Source organism: Podarcis tiliguerta (assembly GCF_965153285.1).
Source record: "Podarcis tiliguerta genome assembly, chromosome: 5".
NCBI classification, from domain to species: Eukaryota; Metazoa; Chordata; class Lepidosauria; order Squamata; family Lacertidae; genus Podarcis; species Podarcis tiliguerta.
This window is the reverse complement of record NC_139538.1, coordinates 29,288,811-29,316,612: the sequence shown is the minus strand read 5'-3', so window position 1 is coordinate 29,316,612 and position 27,802 is coordinate 29,288,811. Positions and strand designations below refer to the sequence as shown.

Below are 27,802 nucleotides of genomic sequence, written 5' to 3'. Positions count from 1 at the left end.
AGATGAATACTTTCTCTCTCTATGTGTCAGCAGTGAATAGCAGTTTAATGGGAAGGTGAGTATAAGTTTTGTCACAGAATTGCTTTGAATTGTCCTGGAAGTGAAACATGTCAAATAAAGGCAGAGTAGCTGTCAGAATTCCAATTGAGGTGCTTTGCTAGAAATGGTGCGGAGAAAATATTCCCTTACAGCTCTGGTGTTCAGGCCTGCAGACTGAAATGTTTAGAAGATGAACTGCTGAGATAGTTGGACTATCGGGAGTAACTGTTATGGCTTTACAGATGACTCTGTCTAGCAGAAATTTTTCTATCACTGCAACATAAATGCAAGGGGTGGGTAGTGGGTGTGTTGGGTGAGAGAGAAAGATAAAGCCTACATTCAAATGAAGGATATAAGAACACAAGAACTGCCTTCTTCGGAGACAGACCTGAATAGCCTTCTCCTCGTTGAATTCTGTTAGGCAAACATGCACAGTTCATCTTGTGTTTTGTAAGATGTGCAGGAGGCAGTGATGGCCACCACCTTTGGTGGTTTGAAAGGTGATTGGTCAAATTCATGGGGGAAAGGGCATCTCCTGGTATGCCTCATGGAGGACCTTATGGTCCAGAAACAATAATACTTTGGAGGTCCTGGGCCTCAAGGAGGTTAGACTGGCCTCGACCAGGGCCAGAGCCTTCTCAGCCCTGGCCCCAGCCTGGTGGAATGCTTTGTTGCAAAAGATCAGGGTCCTGCGGGATCTGACATCTTTCCGCAGGGCCTGCAAGACGGAGCTGTTCTGCCAGGCCTTTGGTCTGGGCCCAGTCTGATCCCCTTCCTTCGTCCTTCTTCCCTTTTTCTATGGGACCCTGTATGTAAGTGACGTCTTGGCTCCTTCTATCGACCCACATGGGACCAGCACAGGTGGCTGGGCCTGGTGAACATTTAATATTCCTTACCCCTACGGTTGTGATTCGTGGGTTCCCACCTAATTTTATTTTTATTTTAAATGTGATTTTGAACGTATTTTAATCAATCGTTTGATTTTGTGTTTTTAATGTATTATATATTTGGTGTTAGCCACCCTGAGCCTAGTCTTGGCCCAGGAGGGTGGGGTATAAATAAAATTATTATTATTATTATTATTATTATTATTATTATTATTATTATTATTATTATAAAAGGCTATATAAGGTTAAAGGATGGGAGAAGTGGGTTTGACCACTCTTTCTGCGCGCGCTTACGGTTCAAGTGGGGTAGTGGAAATTAAGGGCTGGCATTTATTGAATGGACTTGGGGTATATTCTGGCCAGGATCCTATGTTTTCACTCTATGAATGGAATGAGAGAATTGCACTCATCGGAGGACTTTGTGTTGAGAGTCAAAATTAAGGATCCAAAGCTAATCAGGATATAAAAAATAAAATAGGCAGGCAGTTAAAGAAGTTGGCACTCTTGCCTTGGTTTTAGAGCTGAAACTTTCAGTCTTAATTAATGTGTGTGTATGTTTGTATGTATATGTAAAAGTATCTTATGATTCTATAATCAGTTTAGATTATTGCATTTAAAACCGTATTTCTCCCTGCTTCTTGCTTTGGTTCTTGGTACAGTGGTACCTTGGTTTAAGAACAGTCCAGTTTAAGAATGATTTGGTTTACAAACTCTGCAAAACTGGAAATAGTGTCTTGGTTTTAGAATTTTACCTCGGCCTAAGAACGGAATCCGAACAGTGGAAGGGCACCGGTAGCGGGAGGCCTCATTAGGGAAAGCATGCCTCAATTTAAGAACGGTTTTGGTTTAAGAATGGATTTCCGGAACGGATTAAGTTCGTAAACCAAGATACCACTGTATTTGGAACCTAAATATTTAGAAATAGGCATTCTATTTTCTACTCAGGCTACACATCTAAATGTACACTTGGAAGGAATGCCCTCTAGTGGTAAAACTGAAGATATTACACTATCAATATGGTCCTGCTGTATCAGAAACACACACACACACACACACACACACACAAAAAAAAACAGGGATAGGCTAAAATAATTGTTCTAAGTGTTTGATTTTAGCTTTTGTTCATGCAGGTTTTGGCTTCTTGAAGTAGAGCTATTCAACCAGGAATCAAAACATTTCCAGAAGGATTTCACGGAGGAAGTAACCATACAGTGTATCCATCCATTTGGAAATGTTTTGTCTCTTACCAATTATCTTCAATGTCTCAGAAAGATATGCAGGTTACCTGGATAAAAAACAAATGAACACAAAGGGTCTCATTTTGCAGTTGCCTCTTTAGTGTCCTTGCCAGCCTGGGATTCAGGAGGCCTTAACTAGGGTTGCTATATTTCAAAAAATAAAAACCAGGACACCCCACAAGCTTTTTTTTAAATTTTAGGAAAGTTACTGACAAACCCCAAAGCCAGTTTTTTGATTGACTTGCCTAAGCTTCAGGAAAAAGCACCACCTTTCAGATATTTCACCTAGATGTCAATTCTGCCTTTGAGATCCCGGTAAGGTCCGGGGAAATCTGGAAAATGTGGGGAAGATCCAGCATTGCAGACTCCCATGCTGCCCCCATGGCCACAACTGCATCTGTCTTCAACACATATTGTGTGCGTTAGTTGGCAACTGCTACATGCACCCATAACTGTACAGTGTACTAACATCAACATAGCCTGAGATGAATAACTGGAACCATGAAAAATATTGGTCGGTGGGCTGGGGATTGTGTGATATAATGAGAATGAAACACTTATCCAATGAATGGATGTTTTGAGAGCAGACTATGGACTGCATCGGTTGGCTTACCTCCAGATCTCACATGCAGGGAGGTTTTGTGTGCATATTCACATTGCCCACAGGGGAAATGCTTTGCTTGGCATGCAGGTTTCATTGCTGGATCATGTCCACACTATTGCCAGATCTATTGCTGCCTTGCTGATGAACTAAGAACCATTTTTCTTAAACAGCCAAATGAATCACTCTATTTTCTATGCTTCAAACCATAATGGGGAAGCATGTGGAGCTGCACTTTATCATAGCCCAGACGCTTACAAATTACACAGTCCATCTTCAATTCAGGGAACACAGCAGCCTTTTTCAAAAATAAAATCCTCAGATGCCAGGCATGAAATTACTCCAAAATTCAGCGCTACTTGGATATGCCAATGTCCCTTCTGTAAACGCTGCTCATGCCAAAGCTGGATATTCTCTCTTTTAAAAAGACACAGTTACGTATTTTGTTACCGAAATAATGAGGAGTACCTGCAACAGAAAGCAAACCGCACTTAAAAAACACAAAACAAAAACACGTTGATGTCTAATAAATTCTTCAGAATATGAATATAGGAATAAATGGAATGTGAAAGATCCCTCTCTTCATTGTTAACTGTGGCTGAAAATGGTGAGTTGTAGTGCAATTACATATGGGACGCGGGTGGCGCTGTGGGTAAAACCTCAGCGCCTAGGACTTGCCGATCGCATGGTCGGTGGTTCGAATCCCCGCGGCGGGGTGCGCTGCCATCGCTCGGTCCCAGCGCCTGCCAACCTAGCAGTTCGAAAGCACCTCCGGGTGCAAGTAGATAAATAGGGACCACTTACCAGCGGGAAGGTAAACGGCGTTCCGTGTGCTGCGCTGGCTCACCAGATGCAGCTTGTCACGCTGGCCATGTGACCCGGAAGTGTCTGCGGACAGCGCTGGCTCCTGGCCTCTAGAGTGAGATGAGCGCACAACCCTAGAGTCTGTCAAGACTGGCCCGTAGGGGAAGGGGTAGCTTTACCTTTACCTTAGTGCAATTACATATTTTGGATCTAATTTGTCTAGGGACAAATTATCATTAGTATCTTTTTAAAAAATGGGTGGTGTAATACCATGTTTACTTTGAAGTAAATCCCACTGAGTTCAATGGGCTCAAGGCTACAATACTAGCCCCACTTGCCTGGAAGTAAGCCCCATTGAATTAAGTAGGACTTACTTCTGAGTTGACATGGCAGGGCTTGCACTGTAAGACTTGTAGAATCTGAATAATAATTATGTACATTTTCCAAAGTAGCAATTGAATTTCCACTACTAGATTTTTCATTAAGGGTTTAAAGAGAAAACATCTTTCAAGTTCAGTATTAGTTTCGCAGCTGACTGATCTGCTCATTTAGGATGATGCATTTTCATATTATCTACAAGAGACAAGGAGCATGAGGAAGAAACATAAGCCCCTTGGCAAAATATGGATTAAGAAGGACCTAGTCATATCTGTTCATGGTCAAGCTTAGCTAGCATTCAGTTTACAGCAATTTTGATCCATGAGAATCTTTGTGATTCTTACCTATGAACATAAGGCAAGGGTGCTGGATCAGACCAATGTCCCATCTAGTCCAGCATCCTGTTCTCACACTGGCCAGCCAGATGCCAGGGTGAAGCATGTTAGCTGGAAATGAGCCAAATAGCACTCTGTCCATCTGCAATTCCCAGCAACTGGGATGCAGAGGCATCCTAACTCTGACAGTGGAGGTAGAACAGGAGCCATTGATGTTTATCTGTGAATTATTTTTTCCTGGGGTTTGTTGGCAAAGTCTGAAGGGCCATGATGCAACCTTGCCTGAAGCTAAGCAGATACAGATCTGGTTAGTGTCTGGATCTGGGAAGACTTGGGTCCTATTATCATAGCAGAAAAGTACAATAAATAACTCAGCAGGTTTGGCTTTTGTTGTTGTTTACTTTGTGCTGTTGAGACATTCTAGTTCCACAAGCATACGTTTCTTTGAGAACACTGAAACCTCATGACAAAAACAAAATGCACAGAGGTTTTGCACATTTTCATCGTGAAGTCTATTTTGCAAATGCATGTAGATTAGGGAGGAGGATAAGCAGCCCTCCCATTTTCCCCAACTTATTGAAAGCACTCCAAGATGACCACTGAAGAGCATTTCTGAGGTTCATGGGGGACTCAGCCCCTGTGGGAAAATGTGCTACTATTTCTCCAACATAGCAGAGCCACCCTTCAGCATGAATTCTGTCGCAGCAAAAACCAGAAAGTGTCTTGGGAACATACGAAGCTGCCTTATACCAAGCCAGACCACAGGTGCCATTTCTTTTTTGTGCCTACTGAAGACTTTCATCTTCCAACAAGCCTTTCAAAGCAGAGATCTTTCTCGGTCTGCATCTGCACTGGAAATCCTTTGTGTGTTTGCTGCCCTGAACTGCTTTGGGATTTCGATTTAATAAGTAATTTCGATTTTAATAAGTAAACAATCTAGCTCAGTATCGCCCACACTGACCCAGCCCCACCTGGAGACACAAGGGATTGAACCTGAGACCTTTTTGCATGCAAAACATGTGCTCTGTTCCAGACCTATGGCCCGTCTTCAGTTTCTGGCACCTTAAAGACTAACCAATTCATTGTGGCGTAAGCTTCCCTAGACCACAGCCATTTCCATCAGATGCGTGAAATGTAATCTAAAACAGCCCGCAGGCTTGAAGGCACCAATCAGCCTCTTCGCGGCTCTTGTGGCTCGCCATTTCAGCACCAGAGACCCCTGGACAGCGCCTTCAGTTCCGGGCAGAAGCAACGACTCAGGCAAGGCAAGGCTGCGCTCTGGCACTTAGAGATGGAGGCGCTGCAGTCATGCAGCGCGCAGAAAGAGGCGCTGTTTTCGTGACGGGGCTGCTCAGATCCTAGGCAGTCAAAGGTGACTTCGTGGCAGGCCGATCGTAACCTTGCAGCGGAAGAAAGGACAGAGCCAGAAGCCGGTTGTGAGGCTCGGGAGAAGGGGGTGGGTGGGGAGAGAGCATGGGGGCTGCAGGCTCGCCGCTCAGATTTCCGAGCCCTCGAGGAGAGGCTGGTTCCTTCCACGGTGTCACGACATCCTAGCTCTCCGCCCGCGGAAAGGAGCTGGCCAGGGTCCCCGAACTAACGTGGCGTCTCGGGGGAAGGAGCAGAAAGCCAGAAGGATTACCCTGAGCAACAGGAATAAAGCAATGTTGCACGGTTCTATCGCTTGAGTCATGCGCCAGAATGGTGAGTAGCGACTGTTTGTCTCCCCCACCGACCCCCACCGATCTTCCACGGGTGGTTTTTGTTTTGAAAGTTAACAGAGGGATCCGGGGTCTGGAGGAGATGCCGATGACTTTGTGTAAAATCGATTTTAGAAAAAGCCTCTGAGCAGTGGGCGGCGGGGAGGGAAGTTTGGGGGGGGGGGGCGTTGTTGCCAGTTTAGCTCTGTTTTGCTTTTCCCGGAGAGAAAGAAAAGCAAGGGATCCTCAACTACTTTGCTCCGGAACAGCCTTAGTAACTTTGGAGCAAGGGAGCTGAGGACCATGCTAAGGTCTTGCCAAGACCGTCTTGGTAGGAGCCAGCGCCACGAGCAGAGGCGACCACGTCCACTCGACGCCCGTCAGTCAAGTGGCTGGAGGACCAGCATCAATAGATTCTGGAGATGGCAACCTGTAGCTGTCCCCTCCCTCCTCACGTCAGTGGCCGACCTAGCCTCCAATGAAGTCCGAGGAACTGTGGCTGATGTCAATAGGGGGCGTCTGGCCGCACGTCGGTCTGGATTCAGGAGGTAGTAAATAAAATATCCCGAAGCGCACAAGCGTCTGCTGGCGCCAAGTAAAAGTCAAGAAAAGAGTATTACGCACATTCTCATTTAAAAACAAACAAACAACAAAAACGGACAAGCCCAGTTGCCCCTGATTTGTTGTGGTGCGCTAGGACAGCGCTTGGTTTTGGCAATCCAGTTAGCGGCTTGGAGACGCATCAGCGCCGCTGGGCAGAGAGGCGCTGCGGTTACTAAGACGGCCACCCTATCAAGACGCGCTTATCTCTAAGCTCCGTTGAACACAGTGGGATTCGGGGCTGATTCAATTCTGCTTCACACCTCAGAGCGTTTGATGCCTTCTCCTATTTATGGATCCGGGAGGCACGCAGAAGGAGGCAAGAGAGAAAGGCTCCCTATGCAGCAAACTTGTAAAGGGTGGGGATTGTGGAGGACATTCGTTTTTTAAGGAGCTCAGAGGGCGTCCAGAAGAAAAGTGCTTATTGATGAACTGGGGGAAGAGAAAACTAAGAGGAATGGGTGGGCAAGAGCTCACCGTAATTGTACTGACCCAAGTAGGTCATTTTGATCAGGCACTTCTTTTGGGGATGCACATCATCTGAATTACTAATCTGGACGACTATTATTGGACATCTAAAGTAGAGTCTTTTCTCATATGCTATGTAATAGTACCAAAGAGTCACACAGACATGCAGAGAAAGCTATGCAGAGAGCGTGCCCCTGAATCAGGAAAATGGAAAATTCCTCCCTGACTTTTAAGGGAACGGTGTGTTTGTTTCCTTTGCTCCTGTTTCTGTGCTTCTGCCCGGTAAGGATGTTGAATAGCAAAAACATAGGAAACTGGTCCATCTAGCTCAGTACTGTCGGGCTGACATGGTCACATCAATATGTTGTTGGACTCACCAGCTACAGTCATAGAATCATAGAATGGTGGAGTTGGAAAGGACCACAAGGGCCATCTAGTTCAACCCCCTGAAATCCAGAAATCTTTTGCCCATTGTGGGACTTGAACTCACAACCCTGAGATTAAGAGTCTCATGCTCTACCAACTGATCTATCCAAGTCTGTCATGTAGACTATTATGGTACATTTTTAGAATTCTGAATTACAGCATAAGCCTGAAGACACTAATAGTAAACTTCATTATCTGGCCGATTCTGTATTCGATGCATATTCGTTTTGTAAAAGCAAGCCAAAGTTTCATGTAATAAATATAAATGCAAATATCATCCAATGTGATGCAAATGTAGCTTTTTAAAAGAGAACATTCTATTTTCCCATTTTCATGCATTTGCTTTTGCAGTATGGCTTCATCAACACATGCCTGAAGTCTTTGGTGGTTGAAAAATATGGTGAAGAAGTATGGGAGAAATTAAGGTAATTTATACCTGGAGGAATTATTCATAGACTTTCTGTTTTGTTCCCTCTGTGATTTCATTTAACAACAACAACAACAACAACAACAACAACAACAACAACAACAACAACAACACTAATAATTCAGAAACACCTTTTGAAATCTTAGGAAGTGTCCTGCAAGGTACAAGTTGACAAGTGCTTCTCTTTATGCACACCAACACACCATAGTCTTAGACATCAGGCCAGTGAATAACAGGAGCACATGGAGTTTGTCCTACTGAGGTGGATCATTTGGTCTGTCTGTCGATCCCAGTATTGTCAACCCCAACCTTTGCCAACCCTACTGCAGATATTTTGGGCTACAACTTTCATCAGTCTCAGCTAGTGTGGCCATGCTGATGGGAGTTGTAGATCTAATCATCTAGAGAGGGCACCATGTTTGCAAAGGCTAGTACACTCTGCTACCAGAGTTCAGAGCCCTGGGATTGGGGCAGGTGGAGGGAATTGATACTGTGGCAGCATTTTGCAAAGACATTACTCAGTCAGGAAAGGAATATTGTTACATGTAACCCCAATCTCTGGGCGATGTGAGATTCTAAGGGTCCCAGGTGCTTACTGAGGGTTCGTGTTTTCTTCGGAATGAGGGACAGCAGACACTGCGGTGTCTTCATGATATATGGTTTATTTACACATATATACAACCTGAGCCCACAATGGAGAGATTCACAGCAATTAACACCCCCAAGAGGCTTTTGCTTTCCCCAAAAGCCACAGCCTTGGATTCCAGCAGAAATCAAGTGCCTCTTTCTCTCTCTCAGGCTTCCACCTGCTTCAATTTCTCAGCTCTTGCCTTTGTCTTTCTCATCAGTTGAGGGAGGGGGCCCACCCATTTGTTCTCTGGCACCAAGCCACTTCCTTTGTTCGCTTAATGGCTCTTCACCTCACCAGGAAGCTAGCTTGGCTATTCCAGGAACTAGAAGAGAGCCAAGGCAACCTAACCCCCACAACTCAAAGCAATATGTATGGCTTTCAGAGCAGAGAGACTGAATGCAGGGACTACAAATTAGATTAAATCTATAGAATTGTAGAACCCCCAAAGGAAAGTAAAAGCACATACATGCCTAACATCTGGAAGCACAAGACTCTCACCATGACTCAGCATTTGTCCATTCCCCCCCTCACCACCCAGAAGAAAATGCCTTTAGCCAAAGAATATTTACGTGAAAGCAGAAGGAATACAATATTGCAGGAGAATGATTTCCCTGCTCTGAGGATAACCTGAAACAATTACTGAAACAAAGGCAAGAGATTGCCTCATCACATAATGCTACTCTCCTCTAATTGCTTTATTTGTTATGCAAAATGATATAGAATGGCATGTGGTTCGGTGAACATTTCTGTGACAGAGCAGCGGCTGAAAACTCATCATACTGGAATGAAGCCACATCAAATTTTGAAAGTATTACAGCAGGCATGCTTAGGAAGTGTTATTAACTCTAACTGAAAGCATTATATTCTCCCTCCTTCCCTCTGGACATATTCTCTTGACTGCTATGGGCTTATTCAGGGTCCACATTTTAGGAGCATAGGAATCTGCCTTATACTGAGCCGCTCTGCCAGCCCATGAAGTTCAGCATTATCTATGGGTGTGCTGAGACCTGGGGATTATTGCATTAGTTTCCTTGGTTATAATGCTAGTGCATCTCTCCTGGTTCCCTGGTTTCTAACATTCCTTTTACATTGCATTACCTGTTGTGGTATGGAACTGTGGCTTTCTGTTAGATATACTGAGGTCCAGCTCCGAGGGCCTTCTGGCTGTTCCCTCACTGCGAGAAGTGAGATTACAGGGAACCAGGCAGAGGGCCTTCTTTGTAGTGGCACCTGCCCTGTGAAACATCCTCTCATCAGATGTCAAGGAAATAAACAACTATCTGACTTTTAGAAGACATCTGAAGGCAGCCCTGTTTAGGGAAGTTTTTAATGTTTGATGTTTTATTGTGTTTTTAATATACTGTTGGGAACCGCCCAGAGTGGCTGGGGAAAACCAGCCAGATGGGCGGCGTATAAATAATAAAATTATTGTTATTATTATTGTACACCTATCCCACAGTAATCCCGCCAACCTAGCCATTCGAAAGCATGAATTGCAAGTAGATAAATAGGTTCTGCTCTGGCGGAAAGGTAAACGGCGTTTCCATGCGCTGCTCTGGTTCGCCAGAAGCGGCTTAGTCATGCTGGCCACATGACCCGGAAGCTGTACGCCGGCTCCCTTGGCCAATAAAGCAAGATGAGCGCTGCAACCCCAGAGTCCTCCGCGACTGGACCTAATGGTCAGGGCTCCCTTTACCTTTACCTATCCCACAGTAAATTGCATTTGTACCAGGGACCATGGCATGACACAACAGCAGATGTCATAGGACATGTCACTACCCTTTATGTGCATGTGTGCTTCTGTTCCCCTATGATTACCTCATGAAAATGGCGGGAAAGAACTATACTAGGGCAGAATGTCTCATTTCACTGCTTGAAGCAAAACAGGAAGTGCTGCTGTTATCCTGGTATTGCTGCCACATGCCTTCTACTGATGCTGTCAACTGCTGACACCGCACACCTTTTCGCATCTGCTGTGGGCAGAGAAGCTGCACAGTCATCAGGGCCAATTTTGGGTGATATCTCAACCAAATGGATGCAATTGTGCCCAAAATTGGCATTTGTGGCGGTGGTGCTTCTCTGCCGATGGTAGAGGTGGTGGGCAGGTGGGACACCCATGAGTGTGCTGCGGGGGGCTTTGGCCCCAGTGGCCGCAGCCTCTCTAATGATTGAGCCGGCTCTGGGACTATATGCCAGAATACTGCCCAAAATTTCATCACATGGCTTGATCCTAAGAGGGGTCAGTAGTAGCAGGCCAGCTGACTGAATGAGAGACTGAACCCTAAAAATGTTATTAATATGCCAGCCAATATTTATTTCTATTACAGAGTCCAAACTGGAGTACAGGATACCTTTTTGACTTTTGAAGTTTACAGAGATGAAATCACAATGCAGCTGATTGATAAGGCATGCAAAATGCTAGGTACGTATGACTTGGAAAGTAATGCAGCCCTGTCTGCTCCACCCCACCAGCAGACCCTCCAAGTGTCCTTATTTTCCAGGGGTATCCCTGATTTAGAGAAGCCATCCTGGTTTCTGATTTGATCCCACTTTTCCTTAGGATGTCCCTATTTTCATTGCAGAAATGTTGGACTTATCCGACCCCCGAGCCGTCTGAAGGAGGCAATCCTGTATAGGGAATATTTTTAGAAAATGTTTAATGTTTTCTTATGCTTTTATATATGTTGGAAGCTGCCCAGAGTGGCTGGGGCAACCCAGTAAGATGTGTGGGGTATATATAATAACATTATGGAATGGGATGTCCCTATTTTCATTGGAGAAATGTTGGAGGGTCTGCATCAGCCACCACTGCATGTAAAGCACTTGTAAAGCACATGGCTTTCCCCAAGGAATCCTGGGAACTGTAGTTGGTTAAGGGTGCTGGGAATTGTAGCCCAAGTATTACAGTTCTTGGGGGTCTTTCAGGAAAGTCATGTGCTTTAAATGTGTGCTGTATACACAGCCCGAGTTAAACTGGGTTCTTGATCTTGATTAATTAATAGACAATTATTTTCCCAGATGTTCCCCCCGATATGGTCCTGAAGCAGTTTGGAGAATATTTCTTTGAATTCTGCAAGCGATCAGGTTATGACCATATGCTGCGGACTCTGGGAGGGAACCTCTATGAATTTATAGAGAATCTGGATGCATTGCACAGCTACCTAAGTCTGTCTTACCAAGTAAGTGGAAATAACTTTTGTGGTTCTACATACACAGCACATGTTCACAGCAGCATAATGTGAGATATGTCTATGATTATTATACATACTCACACTGATTAGTTACTTTGGGTGTATTGACCTTGGACTTGAAATATTTAGCTGCTGTTTGATTGCATATGGAGCAGAGATGCTTGAGTCCAGTCAGGGTTTTTTTTTTTTGGGGGGGGGGGAGAATCCAGAGGGATGTAACATTAAGTCATAGAATGCCCCCTACCTCTTAGAACTTTGGAATACAACTTGTTTTTCTATATTTGTTAAATAGTGAGCTTAATTTCGGCCATACCTTGATTGTAATTTGGTAGAACCAAAGCACCACAGCCCAGATCACGTGCTTAATTTGGTGCCCAGGAAGGCTGCCCATTTGCTTCAGGGCAATATTGAAAAATGAGCTGAAATATGAGGTGCGTGATTATTAAGAACTCTGGTTGTTTTTCAGGAAATGAACGCTCCTTCATTTAGGGTGGAAAAGAATGAAGATGGGTCGATGCATTTGCATTATTACTCAGACAGGCGAGGCTTGTGCCATATTGTTCCAGGTATGTAGTTTCCTCTGGAATGGATTTTGAAAGGTGGAATAGTCAGCTATTGGATTAATGTCTTCTGAATGTCCTGCACACTGTGTTTTTCTCTTTACAGACCTCTTCCAAACCCTCCATTTGCTATAAACTAGCAATTGTCCCAGTGGTGTGATGTCGTGCTGATTCCTGCCATCATTCTTATTATATATATATATATATATATTAGAGAATAATAGCTTTGTAACAAAGATTGGCCCTCTATGCACTGACTGAAAAACAAACAAACAAACAAACAAACAAACAGGAAAAAGGACTTAGTTAAAATGTCATAAATTTATGGTTGCCATATTTCAAGATGTAAAATTCACCCCAAAGAGGCAAAGAGTGATACTCAAGTACACACTTTCTGGTTCTGCTGGCAAAAACCTGGACATTTTGTCAATTTTTCAAAATTCCACATGGATGCTACTATCACCGTTTGAATCCCAGACATATCTGGGAAATTCCTGACATATGACAACCCTAATAAATTGCTATGGTGAGTCAGATGTTTAATTTGAAATCAATCCGGATTTGAGTTTCTTGGTGTCTCCGGTTACCTTTCTTTTACATCATGGCTGTTGGCTTGTATAATGGATGTATGATCTGTATTTTTTTTATTGGTACTGTTGCCGTGGGTTTTCATGGCCTTTGGCTAGAACAATAAACTTACATTGTTGTATCGTCTATTGGGCTGCCATCGAAGACTTCTTGGATACTATAATTTGTCCGAATACAGCAGCTAGGCTGGTTGGTATGGATTGTGCTATCAGAGTTTGTATAACAACTGTTCTGGCATAATCCTGAAATGAAGCAAGGTGTGTCGGAGGCATTTTGGGCTTGTCTGAAGTGAAGCAGGATCTCTACAAGATGGCATGTGTTGAAGCAGGAACCCCTGACGTGTTTCATGGCACATGGATGATCCAGACATGGGGGGGGGGGGGGGAATGCTGCAAACAAGTGTCTGCTAAAAGCAAAAGCAGTGTCTCTAAGCTTAGTATTAGTTTAGGGTGGGGTGATGGAGGAAAGAAAAGAAAAAGGCAGAGTAGGGAGGAGGTGCAGAGGAAGATTTTTGCTCTCACTGACAAATCTAGTTTGCAATCAGAGGGATTTTTAAAAATTTATCTAGAAAGTAAATCCCTTCCCCCCCTTCCCACTCCAGAAACACTTTAAAAGTATGTAGCACCTGAGCCCCTGGACCCATTTACTTGTAATTTAGCAGATTTTATCCAATCTTTATGGGCTACAATACCTGCAAATTTCATGCACTTCCGTTAACAGAGGGAGAAAGTTATAGCCATTCAACAAATTCCCAATTTGTGAATGGATGGAGGCAAGAGAATGAATCAGACTCGAACCCCCAAGCATCAAACTGGCGCCTAGAACAAATCACTGCATATCCCCAATAACACCTAGTTTTTTTTCTTTTGCTTCAGGAATCATTGGTGCAGCAGCTTTGGATTTTTTCAACATTGAAATTTCCATGGAAATAGTCAATCAGTCAGAAGAAGAAGAAAGAACAGGGAAAAAGGAACACATTGTATTTCTTGTGACACAAAAACCTGTATTTTCATACAGAAGGCGAAATAAGTTCTCTTCCTGTTCACCGTTCCGTTCAAGTTCAGGAACACTGGTGGAAAAACAGCTGACTAAAGAGGTACTGTGATATTCATTTTTGTATGGAGTCATGTATGCATTGACAGGAAGACCTATATATAAAATATATAGCATCAAAGCAGTTTTAAAGTAATACGTTGTCGTCTTCTTCTACATCATCATCATCATCATCGAAATTACTATTACTAGTAGTATTGCTACTATTATTATTGTTGAAAAAAGAAAACAGGTGTCAATATAAGACACTTCATTTTCAGAATCCAGGCATATGCTCAAAACTCTGGATATCTGCCTCCAAAGAGTTTGAAACAGTGAAGGATACTGGAAGATATCCCAAGCGGATTCCAATTCATGAATAGGAAGAAATTTAAGTTGCTTGTGCCTTCCATTATTACATTAATTATTTTGCTGATGCAAAGACCTTGGTACACGTCTCACTTTAAATTTTTTAACAGTTTGGCAATTGCTTTGGGTTCATTCCACAGGATACTGAAAGAGCCACGAACAAGAACAGGGATAAAGCCAGCCCCCCTTCGACATGCCCTGTCAAGAAAAGTCACTGGGAAACAATTAAAGGAATTGTGACAATAGGAAAAGGTAAAAGTGTAACTTTCAAAAAAGCATTTGGCATCATTCATTAATGCTTTCAGTATGGCATTTAAAACCCAGGCTTTTTCATTGAATATTATTAATTTCTATCCCATCTTTCCTCCAAGGGGGTCTAGGTAGGGGACCTTCTTCATTTTACCCTGATAACAATCTTGTGAGGTGGGTTAGGCTGAGAGATGATGAATAGCTCACGGTCCCCCAATGAGCTTCATGTCTGTGTTGGGATTTGAACTCTGTTTTCCAAGGTCCTAGCCCAACACTCTAATCACTACACCATGGTGGCATCCCAGTAAAAACGACCACGTTGTATTAAGGAAAAACACAAGATAATGGTTATGTTTACATGTCATAAATTTTTATTCTTGAAAACCCTTTCCAGATTCTAATTTATAATGGAAACCTCTTTAGCCTGTTCTTCCAATCACATCATATTCATATACATGGAAAGTCCCCATGTACATTATTCTGGAGTTCTTGGAGGAAGATGGAGGGAAATGAATTTATTTATGAATGAGGATTAAATTATCTTGCAGAATCATGCTACCTGAATAATGGTACTGATTCTATCAGGGAATTATGGTAGGATTGAAATTACCACCCCACCCCCCTTATTGCAGGACGACTTCTGAAAGGATTTGATCCTGTCTATCCTAAGACCCTCTGCGTAGATCCGAAGACATTTTGCAATGGGCTTCCTTTCCACATTGTATTTGATGAAGAGGTGAGTCAAACTAAAGATAACTCGTTTCCCTACATATGTGAACCAAACGTAGCCATTTTACAACACAATCTTCTGCATAGCAACTCAGAAGAAAATCACAGTGAGTTCAGTGGGACTCGTTCCAAGACAAGTAGGCATAGGATTACAGATTCAATCACCTAATGTAATAAATTGTTTACTGCTACTGCCTACTGTTGACCTAGAAGCTTGTTCGCATGATAAGTTAACCTGAGACATTCTGTTTCATAATATATTAATACCGGGATTAATAACTACCCTTCCAGTACTTAGCTGCTGAAAATTGCCCAGACGGCAATCGAGCATCGTCTTATAGCCTACTTTTCACCATTATTCCAGCATGGTCCCAGTAATACTGTTACGTGAGACAATGCAAAATCCACTCCAGCCGTTAAGTAGAGAGGCATAGGATGGGGGCTGTGAGGATCAGTGTGCTGCCTCTGCCCCCTGTCACTCTTCTGATGGTGTTCCATCAATGGTAGGCCAATCTTCTAAAGCAGGAAGCCTTCTGTCCCTTCCCTGCATGCATTCAGGGTTCTAAAATGTACAGCAAAGCTTTCATGCGTACAAGAGGCCCCCTCACTTCAGAAGATCATTCTCCAACTCATGGAGGATGGTCAGAGCAGCAGCAAGGGGTTGGAAATAGGGGACTTCCCTCTCATGTTTACTTACCTTTGGGATGGGGGACCTTTGGCCCTCCAGATGTTATAGAATCATAGAATCATAGAGTTGGAAGAGACCACAAGGGCCATCGAGTCCAACCCCCTGCCAAGCAGGAACCACCATCAGACCACTCCTGACATATGGTTGTCAAGCCTCTGCTTAAAGACCTCCAAAGAAGGAGACTCCACCACACTCCTTGGCAGGAGTGTTGGACTCCAATTCCTACCAGCTCCAGCAAGCCTGGCCAATGATCATCCCTAACCTTGCCAGTGCCCTATCAACCTAGTGATAATGCTACCAGGTGGTTGGCTCTGTGGTGCTACCATTCCATGCTGGCTGCTCTCGTTCTTACTCCAGAGGTAGGATTGCAAGACAATTCTGAAGGGTGCTGATGCTAAAGAGTTGTGATTCTATCTTTTAAGCTTAGAGTGAAGCAAGCCGGAGTCAGCATTCAAAAGATCGTGCCAGGCCTTCAGACACTGGGCATTCGCCTCAACCAATATTTCAGTATCGTACGTCCTGAAGTGAAATTCACCATCTCCAGTGTCCAGAAATTTATCAACAGCCAGTTTGTTTTCCGGACCAAGAGGGAGATGATGCCAGAATCTTGGAAGCAGCGTCCTATGTTAGAACTGAGAGGTAACTCATTGTCTCCATAAATATCGGGGTCAGGCATGATTAAAGCGACTAAATGAAGAGCTGGCTGCAGGGCTGGGCAACCTTTGAAGAGTGTTAAGGCACTTGCTTCAGGCCAGGTTCTGAGGGGTGGGACACCCACTCCCCACCCACTGTTACTCCCCTCTGCCTGTAGCCTGGACAGTAGCAAATATGGGAGCACCCTCCCCCCAAATTTATTCCCTAACCCTCTCCCCTCCCCTTGAATTCTGAAATTGTGTCTTCATTGTAATAATTGAGACAACTTTTTATATGTTCTGGGTGTTAGGATTCCTTTCCCATGTTGCAGTCATGGGATTGGCTTTATCTCATGACAGTGTATGTTTTCATTCCACATTGTGGGAAGTGATGAAGACAGGATGTTTTTACTACTGTGTTTCCGTGATGTAGGACATTTGTGGTGTAGTGGTTAAGAGCGGTAGTCTTGTAATCTGGGGAACCGGGTTCGCGTCTCCGCTCCTCCACATGCAGCTGCTGGGTGACCTTGGGCCAGTCACGCTTCTCTGAAGTCTCTTAGCCCCACTCACCTCACAGAGTGTTTGTTGTGGGGGAGGAAGGGAAAGGAGATTGTTAGCCGCTTTGAGACTCCTGAAGGGGAGTGAAAGGCGGGATATCAAATCCAAACTCTTCTCTTCTTCTTCTTCTTCTTCTTCTTTGCTGTATGATGCTGAAGAGGAAGGAGCTGAGTTACGATGCTCCAAGTATAAAGGTAAAGGTACCCCTGCCCGTACGGGCCAGTCTTGACAGACTCTAGGGTTGTGCGCCCATCTCACTCAAAGAGGCCAAGGGCCAGCGCTGTCCGAAGACACTTCCGGGTCACGTGGCCAGCGTGACATCGCTGCTCTGGCGAGCCAGAGCCGCACACGGAAACGCCGTTTACCTTCCCGCTAGTAAGCGGTCCCTATTTATCTACTTGCACCCAGGGGTGCTTTCGAACTGCTAGGTTGGCAGGCGCTGGGACCGAACAGCGGGAGCGCACCCCGCCGCGGGGATTCGAACCGCCGACCTTTCGATTGGCAAGCCCTAGGCACTGAGGCTTTAACCCACAGCGCCACCCGCGTCCCTGCTCCAAGTATATATATGTTAATAAACGTAGTTTAGCCAAAAAGCTGCGCTACTGAGTCTGAACACTGACTGCCTATACTCTGCTGATCCTGAAGTGTGCTGATGCCTCTGAGGTATCAGTTGCTGTGATGTTCGAACTGGAGAAAGTTTTTGAATCTCCCGACCGACCAGGGGGGAGAGAACATGCCAGTAGGGCATGTGTCTCTGCTAGACTCCTACTTGTGTGTAGGACCTCCTGACACTGGGTGGAGTAGAAGTCTAGTGAAGGGTTGGAAGTTTAACAATGCAGATATAATCTAGAGGGAAAGAACAGCAACCAAAAACTTAAATAACTAGAATGAATAGCATGAAGGAAAAGTACCTGTGATTCTGTATTTTTTTTTTAATCAGGTCAGATGATTTGGATGGAGTCTGTCCAGTGCATGCTGTACCTTTGCTCCCCTCTCCTGCGCACGCTGCATGAGCTGGAAGAGAGGCACATGCACATCGCTGACATTGCCCCCCATGATGTCACCAGGGATTTGATCCTTCTGAACCAGCAGCGGCTGGCTGAGATGGAGCTGTCTAATCAGCTCGAGAGGAAGAAAGAGGAGCTGCGGATTCTGTCAAAGCATCTCGAGGAGGAGAAGAAAAAGACGGAAGCCCTTCTCTATGCCATGCTCCCAAAGCATGTGGCCAACCAGCTCAAAGAAGGGAAACGAGTCGAGGCAGGTGAATGAGCGTGAGGCAGATAAAACATTTGGGGCCAATGTGCAGGTGCTTAAGTTGTAAGGAAGACCAAAACGAGGAACTTCAGAGAAAAATTGGTCCAGGCTCCCTTTCCCCTTACTCTAATGTTGCCATTAACCATTCATTTTAACACCAAGGGTTGGAAACTTGGGGTCCTTCACAAATTTGTTGAACTTCAGCTCCAGTCTCCCACCCAGTCAGTATGGCTAATAGTCAGGGAAGAAGGTAGTTAGTTCATCGGTGTTCCCCAGAGCACCTCCATTGTTTAGAGGGCACATACTTCTGAATATCAGATGCTGGGGAGAAAGAACAAGGGAGGGCTGTTCTCACCAGGTCTTGCTTTGGAAGCTTGTAGGAAGCATCTGGTTCTCCACTGTGAAACTAAATGCTGGACCAGATGAACTTTTGATATGATCTAGCAATGCTCTTCTTGTTTTTATATGGATGGAGAGTTAAGCATGTGCTTAACTCTTACAACAAAAAGGACTGAATCACTCTTGGCCTAAATCAGGGTGAGAGTCCGTGACTCTCCAAGTTCTGTTGGACTACAACTCTCAACATCCCAAACCATTGGCCACGCTGGCTGGGGCTAATGTGAGAGGTGGAGTTCAACAACTTTTGGAGGGCCAGAGTTTCCCCATCCTCAGGCTATATCATATGTATATATAATTTTATAGTTGGCTGTTTGGATCTTTTGCTGTGCAGGTGCATGAATTTTAGCTACATAATTTATTTATTTTTTATTACAAGATCTAGATATCTAGGAATGAATGAATAACTTGAGTATAGGTACAAGTCTTGACCACATTTATTCACTAAACTATCCCCACTCCTAACCTTTGTCCTTTTGGGCTTGCAGGAGAGTTTAAAGAGTGCACCATATTATTCAGCGATGTTGTAACTTTCACCAACATTTGTGCCCAGTGCGAACCTATTCAGATTGTCCTCCTGCTAAATGCGATGTATCTGCGATTTGACAGGCTGACCACAGTGCATGATGTCTACAAGGTCAGTGACAGATGTTCAGCCACAATTTCATGAAAGTGATGTTAGGGGGAAAGATGTCAAGGACCATTTCTACCCCCTCCTCTTCCTCCCCCCCCCCTTGGTACCTTGTAATTCCCTGCTCTCTTTGGCTCCACCTTCTCAGCAGCCCCTATAAAAGAAAGGAGAAAAGAGATAGGTAAAATTCTCCTGTCTTATTCCCGATACCTGGGCTCTGATGCCCCCATTCCCTTTGCCTTGCTCTGCCTGAATCCTGTCTAAAGTGTGTGTATCTTCTCCATCTGCTTACCCTTAATGTGGGGGTGGAAATGTCTTTGCGATGACAATGTGGGCGAGGCTCTCACGTGCCCACTGCAGCCTGTTGAAAGACACCAGGTGGGCCTGAGGGAGTGGGATGCAAGTAGCAGCAGCAAAATGCACAAAGGAAGTTGAGGAGGAAGTGTGCTGACTAGCACACAGCAGCAAGGGAGAGATAAAAAGCAAAGGTGACCTCTGGCCCCATGAAGGTGTTTGGAAGGAATATGAATTGAGAGTGGGAGAATAGGAAAATGGGGTGTGCGGAGGAGTGGTAGAGATAAAGCAGAAGGTCAGGGTGAGACAGCTGTGAGAGAAACATCTGTGAAAGAAAGGGATAGCTGGGGGGGGGGGGGGGAGGGCAGTAAATCTGAGGTTAAAAACTCCGTGGCAAGCCTGAGATGCCAGAGAGAATTTATGAGGACTGCATATAACAGACAGGATCCTGTGCTGAGAAGCTACTAGGGAAAACCTGGAGTAAGGAACCATTTTTGGACTCTGAGGTCACCCTGTGTGTTGTTATAGGGAGCAAGAATCCTGACTGTTTTCCTCTGAGGCCCTGGTCCATTCTATGGCCTCTGTGCACTGGCTTATCAGTAGCTGTATCAGAAGAGAGGGTGGCCGTGATTTTAAAAAAACGCCGCGCAAAATCACAAACAGAATGCATTGTAATACTTGAAGAAGAAAAAAAGTTTGCATTATTGTTCAAAACAGCAATGTTATGTGTTAAAATAATTTGAATATCAAAAATGTGAGAATTCCATGCTAACGATATTTCACACTAACCCTCTCTCCCCGAAACCAGATCTTAAAATAATTAGGCAAGTCCTAACTAATATCACAATTCATTCATTGTTTTATAAAAGTATTTATAGTGTTAACACGCCACCCCAATCTCTGAGCGGTGCGATGTTCCAGGGATTCCAGGCACTTATCCTGGAATAATAATAAGCTCAGGCAGACACTATTGGCATGGCAGGGTTTGTCTGCTTCTTTTTTAAAGGTGGAAACCATAGGAGATGCCTACATGGTAGTAGGGGGTGTTCCTGTGCCTGTATCCACACATGCTGAACGGGTTGCCAACTTTGCGCTGGGAATGATCATAGCTGCACAAGACATAAAGAATCCAGTGTCTGGGAATCCTATTCAAGTGAGTAGCTAATAGACACATGCACTTTATCTGCTTACTATTTGCAAATGGAGATGGCGCAATGTAGGGCCATAATGATCAGCAATCTCAGATTTGATTTGTGCGTCATGTGCAGTAAATTGTAGGCTTCTAGGCTGTCATAATAAAAAAAAGCCAGTATGTAAAAGATTCCGTTGGTTGGCTCGACAAGTTCGCTGGGATGACTAAAGACCAACGTCCCAAAGGCCATCAGTTCTTGTCAATTGCAAGATATTTAATGTGCACACAGAGCTCTGAACCCTGCAAGGGTACCATAATTCAGTTCAAGGGAACAGGAAGCTTTGCTCATGCAAAGGGATGAGTGTGTGGAGCTGGCTTGTGCATTAACACAACAGGGATCCCTGATCATGCAGGAGGGCTAGTCTCTGCACACAGATTTGGACTGGGGGATATATGGCTAAAGGTTATGTTTTTATATGTGAGATACAAGGGCTAGAAGGACAGGAGACCATGAGCACACACAAATGTCTCTGCAGGATTGGTCTTGAGGCCTGAGATTCCCCCATTCCAGTTATAGAAGTTCCCATTTTGTGTACTCAATAACTCCATTTTCTTTTAAAGGGTTGGGGATGTTGAGCAAGACCTTCCTGGTAGATTGTGTCCTCCTGTGTCAGCTGTAGTAATGTCCTTGCAAGCGTGATCGAGAGAATTGCACTTATTTTCAGACCTTTGAATTCAGGGCTAGACCTTCAGTTTCTGCCTCTCAGAAAGAACAGCCTGATAGATTTGCTTCCCACCATGCACCACAATGCTTATGAATAGTATCAATTTTTATGAAGAATTACTATGGCCTGGGTTCAACAGTGCTTACAAGCCATTTTGGCATGTAAGCAGTATATAACATTATTATTATTATTATTATTAAACAGAGTTCATCATAGGGAACTGTGGATTATGGCTTGTGACTGTTTAGTTTGTGTTTTAGAACTTATGGATAGATTGTGCTTGAAACGAAACCTGTTGTGGAAGTGATCTTTTCCCCCAAAAACTCTTGCTCAGATCAGAGTTGGGATCCACACAGGGCCTGTCCTTGCTGGAGTTGTTGGAGAAAAAATGCCACGTTATTGCTTGTTTGGAGACACAGTGAATATAGCATCCCGGATGGAGAGCCACGGGGTACCAAGCAAAATTCACCTGAGTGCCAGCGTTCATCAGTGAGTAAGCTCTGAGACAATCCATTAAGAGTGCTTTGCACTGAACTCTTGACTTGGCATAGGGCTGTTAATGGCTACTATTCATAAGGAATAGATTGCCTCCTGTATCAAAGGCAATATGTCTCTGAATATCAGCTGCTGGGGAGCACCCACACCCACCCACCCTTGTGATAGGATAGTGTTTGCTTTCTTATTGGAGCTACTTTAAAAGTATTTAGATTTGTTCCCAAATTAGTAGAATTAATTACCAAATGTTCCCTTCCTACAAAAATACATGTCATTTACATGTTGGCTGTTGAGCTCTACTTTACTGGGGAATGGTGATTTTTGTGGTTGTGGTTTTGAAAATACAAGATAGATGATGGCACGATTTAGAGCACAGAAGTTCCTAAAATGGTTTGTTCACAGATGATGGTGACCTAGCTATATCAACATCATCTGAAAAGAATCCTTAGATTCTGGGTGTAGATTCAACCTTCCACACTCAAGATCCCCTAGGGTTAACGTGAGATCCTTGTTTTGCTGAAAATTGCAGTGGGATCATTTTTAGTGCAGTAATTTGGGTGGTGATATGGAATGTCTTGTTTGTCTGCCCTGGCTGAGATGAACTTTAAATGCATGTTACAAGAGAAAAATGTGGAGAAAGGCATTAATGTAGACAAGAAGCCTTATAAGAATCCTTGCTTCTGTGAAGGGATGAATTACTGCAATAAAATGCATGTTTCCACCTGCGTTTTCTGCATTTTAAAGAAAATAGCCATTGACTTTAATTAATTCTGAATGAGTGGGTTTTTTTTTTAGATTCTAGTATTTATTTATAGCATCCCACCTGAATGGGCCCCACCGATTTGCACTGAACACTGGGACATAAGCATCATTGTATAAGAACAGTGATATTGCTAAGTGGTGACAAAACGGCAGGCACAGTTCATGTCATTCAGGACACTGTCACAACACCACTAATATTTCAGGCAGGTGCAGAGCCTGTGCTTGAAGGTGTTGGGCTGTGAGTTCAGAGCCTTCATTCTATAGCCATGAGTCATTCTGGAAGGCAAGCATTTCAATGCATGTTCTTTTATAGGCTTCTGCTAGTTAAATTACCATTGTGTCACCATTCCAGGTCTTTCAACAGAACCTAAGCTATGTTGAACTTTCCACATTAGAGGCTGATATAATTATTGTCATTGTGCCATTTTCATAACCCACTGCTTAGATGTGCTGCTTTATTTATGTTTCAGGTGCCTAAAGGACAAGAATTTTGAAATGATGGAAAGGGGAGAAATTGATGTAAAGGGCAAAGGGAAAATGCACACTTACTTCCTGGTCCGGAATACAATGGCAACTGAGGATGAGGTCATGGGAAGACCACCGAGGGATCCTGTTCCCAGCCATGAATCTGCTCAGCTGTCTCTCGAGTGCAGCGCTGAAGCATTCCAAAACACATGTCCACAAGGTAGAGGAAGGAGAACAAATGGACTCCTTTTAATTTCATCATTTTGCTGTTTCTGATGCTCAGGCCATGAGTGCCCTTGCTTATGTTGTCAGCAGGGCATCACCCATCATGCACTTTATCACATACACAGCCCAACAAGATAACAACAAGAATCCGTCCACAGCACAGGAATCAATCTGCAATCCTAGCAATCAACACACACACACACACACACACACACACACACACACACACCACTCAAACACAAAAACAAATCTCACTACAGCCAGCCAAAGACAACAAATCACACCCTAGGCCACCCCCAACATCTCTCACTACCAAGGAAATACAACAAGCAAATAGTAAGAGAACCCACATGTGATGCTGACACAAAACCCCACACATACACTAAGTAGAAGAATAGAAGCATGGCCACCCCACCCCACTCACCATTCCTCCCTCCACCTCTTCCCCCCTTTTCTTTCTAATGTAACGTTAATGTCTCACAACAAATGAAACTGATCTGTAGAAAACGCAGCTTGAAAAAAGAGACATTGCGGGTATTTTTGTAAACTAAGAAATCTTAATAAAAATATATTTGAGAGAGAGAGGGAGGAAGAGAGAGATCAGCAGGCTTGAGGGAACTCCAAAGTTAACAGAAGCATAAAATATATATTTTTGATATTGGGAAACAAGGGACTCCAAGCGAAGTGAGCAAGCTAACCATGGAAAGCTGACTGAATTTTGAGGGGTGGGGAACAGAAAACCAGGTGGAAGGCAAAACAACATGGAGTATTGTGTTGGAGGACATGGCTGACTTACTGGAAAAGTTAACAGGAGAAGCCATACTGTAATATTTTGATGCAGGACCCAGCTGTAAAAAATAAATGACACGTACCTATTTCTATTTCTATTCCTTTTCAGATTCAGATGAGACATCGCTTCCTATCATAGCAATGAAATATGCAGATAGCCCCATAGAAGCACACACCAGCGTCAAAGGAAGAAATGAATCAAGAGTAAAGGACTTAGCAGGTACAGTGGTACCTTGGGTTACATACGCTTCAGGTTACATACGCTTCAGGTTACGGACGCTTCAGGTTACAGACTCCGCTAACCCAGAAATAGGACCTCGGGTTAAGAACTTTGCTTCAGGATGAGAACAGAAATCGCACAGTGGCGGTGCAGCAGTAGCGGGAGGCCCCATTAGAGAAAGCAGTGCTTAAGGTTAAGAACAGTTTCAGGTTAAGAATGGACCTCCAGAACGAATTAAGTTCTTAACCTGAGGTACCACTGTATTAAGAAGTCAGGCAGAAGTTAGGGTTTGTGGGAATGGGGCTATGATACACCCCACCTCTGGGGTGGGGCAATGGTCCTGAGGGGCTCTATCCTTGGTAGCAGTGACCAAGGCCAGCAGCCCCACCAAGCCGCCTCCTACCCACCCAATGGGTCTCCTCACAGGAAGGCAGGGAGGGAAGAGGTGGAGACAGAGAATGACAACAGAAAGAATGTAATCTGGGGCATGGAGGGGCACCCTGCCACCACCTTCACCATCAAGAGTAGGATGGGTGGCAGAGGGAAGAGGGCAGCAACGTGGGGGGCACAGTGTGATGATTTGCCTTGCCCCCACCCTCCCAGGGACAGTCCTGCCAGGATTCCAATAACTTCAACCTTTGATGGGAGACACAGCAGTCATGTTTGCCTTGTTGCCCTGCACTAAGAAATAACTTGATGTTGATAACTAACTCTATGATTCTATGATACTGACATCATATGATGCACCAGTTTGCATTCACGCTACTGGCTCTCAAATCACAGCACATTCAAGTTAGTGGCTGAGTAGAGGCATAGCAAGGGTAGGTATTCATTTGGGAAGAAGGAAAACAGTCCAACCCACAAACGAACTTATAGCTTCTGGAGATATTTCAAGGCAAGCAGCCTGACTTTTGCTTGTTTTAGCTTTGGGTTTTATGTACATTCTCATGTTACTAGAGAGATGAAGCTCTGTGTTAGAAAATGCATGCAGTATAAAATGATTGAACTAGGGTGCAAATGTCTTTTCTTTTCTTTTGTCAAGAATACATGGTCTGGAAAGTCATAGCATGTATTAGATGAAAAAAATGCTCATTCAAACTTTATATCAGTATTTCTGTCCAGCAGGTCTTGTGGCCCCTGTGAAATGGGAGGCTGTTTCAGAGTAGCTTTTTAAGAAAAATCTCTCAATGTGTTCTAAGCAAAATCTTTGTCCTATTGTACTCAAATATATATTGATGACGCAAGAAAACACCTAAAATGGGTTTATTCTTCACAGAGTGGAGTGTAGAGGGGTGTTGGGAGAGGATTCCTTCAACATAACACTGAGATAGCCAACACGGTGCCCACTAGATGTTGTCGCACGACAACTCCCATCATGCTGGCTGGGGGTGATGGGAGTTGGAGTCCAATAACATCTGGAGGGCACTGCATTGGGTATCCCTGATGTACCACTTGACATTGAAAACAGAGCTTCTCATCGCAGTTCTCTCCATTCTCAGGCTTTAAAATGACCCCAGATTTTCAAGATCATGTTAGACTCAGGCTTGATGCTGTTATTAAGACAGGGCCCGCCATCTTTAAGAGCTCTCATGGAAGGAACATGTCTTTACAGGCAAACCTCGTGATTCAGAGACCAATGTAAGTCTCCATGGTGAACAGCAGTCAAGCAAAGATCCTTATCATCTTACACAAGGCAGAAGCAAGCCAGCAGCAGCGCCGCCGCGGATCAGGAATGTCCGATCCAATTTCTGCAATTTGCTTTAAGAAGCTCCTGAGTTTTAAAGTCGAAGAGTACAAGTGTGTTCTGTAACGTAATGTTTTGCTGTTGCTCTCCTGGAGTCCTGACTTCACATACAGTAGTAGTACATCAAGTGCACTGATATTGACATATTTTGAAATCACTGGTAGCAATAATGAAGCAAACTCTGGGTATTTCCCTGTTTGCAGTCTTGACTTGTTTTCTGTGTATGAACATGACACATCTTGTTGTGTGAGATTGAAGGGAGTTGTGCTCCAGATGTCCGCGTATTTCAAAGTCTTTGTCACCTTATCCCCAAACTGTGTTTGACTTCCAAAAAAAGAAAAAGAAAGTAGAAACATAGGAGGATAGAATCGACATGGCAGTGCATTTAAGCTCTACTAAGGGCTCATCCAGACTTTGCTTTTGTGCTGTGTTTTCTAGGCACAGCTCTGCGCTTTAAAGCTCTGTGCTCAAGCGCTCCCCCCCGCCAGTGCTTTCCCCACAAAATCCCACTCTTTACCACTGAATCAGAGCAAGTGGCAAATTGCCATTTGTTCCGATTCAGTGCTAAAGTCTTCCTGGGGAAAGTGGTGGAGGAAAACAAAGAGCCCAGACATGGACCAGGAATGGTCCTGTGCCTGGGAAAGCATGGGGCAAAAGCTGAGTGTAGATGACCCCTAAGACAATGGTCAGTGGAAGCTGTTTCACTTAGAATTTAAATTGCCCAATATCCCCTACCCCTCTTGCTCTCTACACCCACATATACAAACAGTATGATATAGGAATCTGTGTGTTTTCCTTTTAAGGATGAAAGCAGCCCAGAGAAGGATTTGCACCTGGAAGGAAAGAGTTACATAGCTCCTTTCCCCTCCCCTCAGTCCTGTAAAAGGTAAAGGTAAAGGGACCCCTGACCATTAGGTCCAGTCGTGGGCGACTCTGAGGTTGCGGCGCTCATCTCGCTTTATTGGCTGAGGGAGCCGGTGTACAGCTTCCGGGTCATGTGGCCAGCATGACGAAGCCGCTTCTGGCGAACCAGAGCAGCGCATGGAAACGCAGTTTACCTTCCCGCCGGAGTGGTACCTATTTATCTACTTGCACTCTGACGTGCTTTCAAACTTCTAGGTTGGCAGGAGCAGGGACTGAGCAACGGGAGCTCACCCTGTTGCAGGGATTCGAACTGCCGACCTTCTGATCGGCAAGTCCTAGGCTCTGTGGTTTAACCCACAGCGCCACCCGTGTCTCCTCAGTCCTGTACTAGGCCCTGAAACACCTTCACTAGCATTACATGGAAAAAAAGAGAACAGAATGTATTTTGATTTCACCCACAACTGTTTTATATCTTAGTTTTACCCATGTTAGTAAAAATCAGAAAAGGTTAGCAGCCATGGTTGCCATGCATAGCTCACTGGAAATCGATGGCTGGTTTCCAAGCAAATTCCATATATGCAGATCTGTATGAGTGTCACTGTGAAGGCACTTTCCTGGTGTTTGGTATAGTTTCTACTTGGACAATAAATGTTTTATATGAGACATCAAATTAGCACTT

General features: G+C 44.2%; 1 protein-coding gene across 1 annotated transcript; it reads left to right on the top strand.

The window, feature by feature from the left end:
- Positions 1–5,251: 5,251 nt before the first annotated feature.
- Positions 5,252–27,786, top strand: LOC310678593 (guanylate cyclase soluble subunit beta-2-like). The gene is made up of 16 exons (XM_083442679.1): positions 5,252–5,983; positions 7,825–7,898; positions 10,859–10,953; positions 11,550–11,710; positions 12,189–12,288; positions 13,746–13,966; positions 14,412–14,523; positions 15,153–15,256; positions 16,360–16,576; positions 18,068–18,388; positions 19,266–19,414; positions 20,709–20,855; positions 21,894–22,048; positions 23,287–23,501; positions 24,405–24,515; positions 26,128–27,786. Exons 1-16 carry the CDS (start codon positions 5,981–5,983, stop codon positions 26,277–26,279), a joined length of 2,337 nt encoding a protein of 778 aa, XP_083298805.1. The 5' UTR covers positions 5,252–5,980; the 3' UTR covers positions 26,280–27,786.
- Positions 27,787–27,802: the final 16 nt, after the last annotated feature.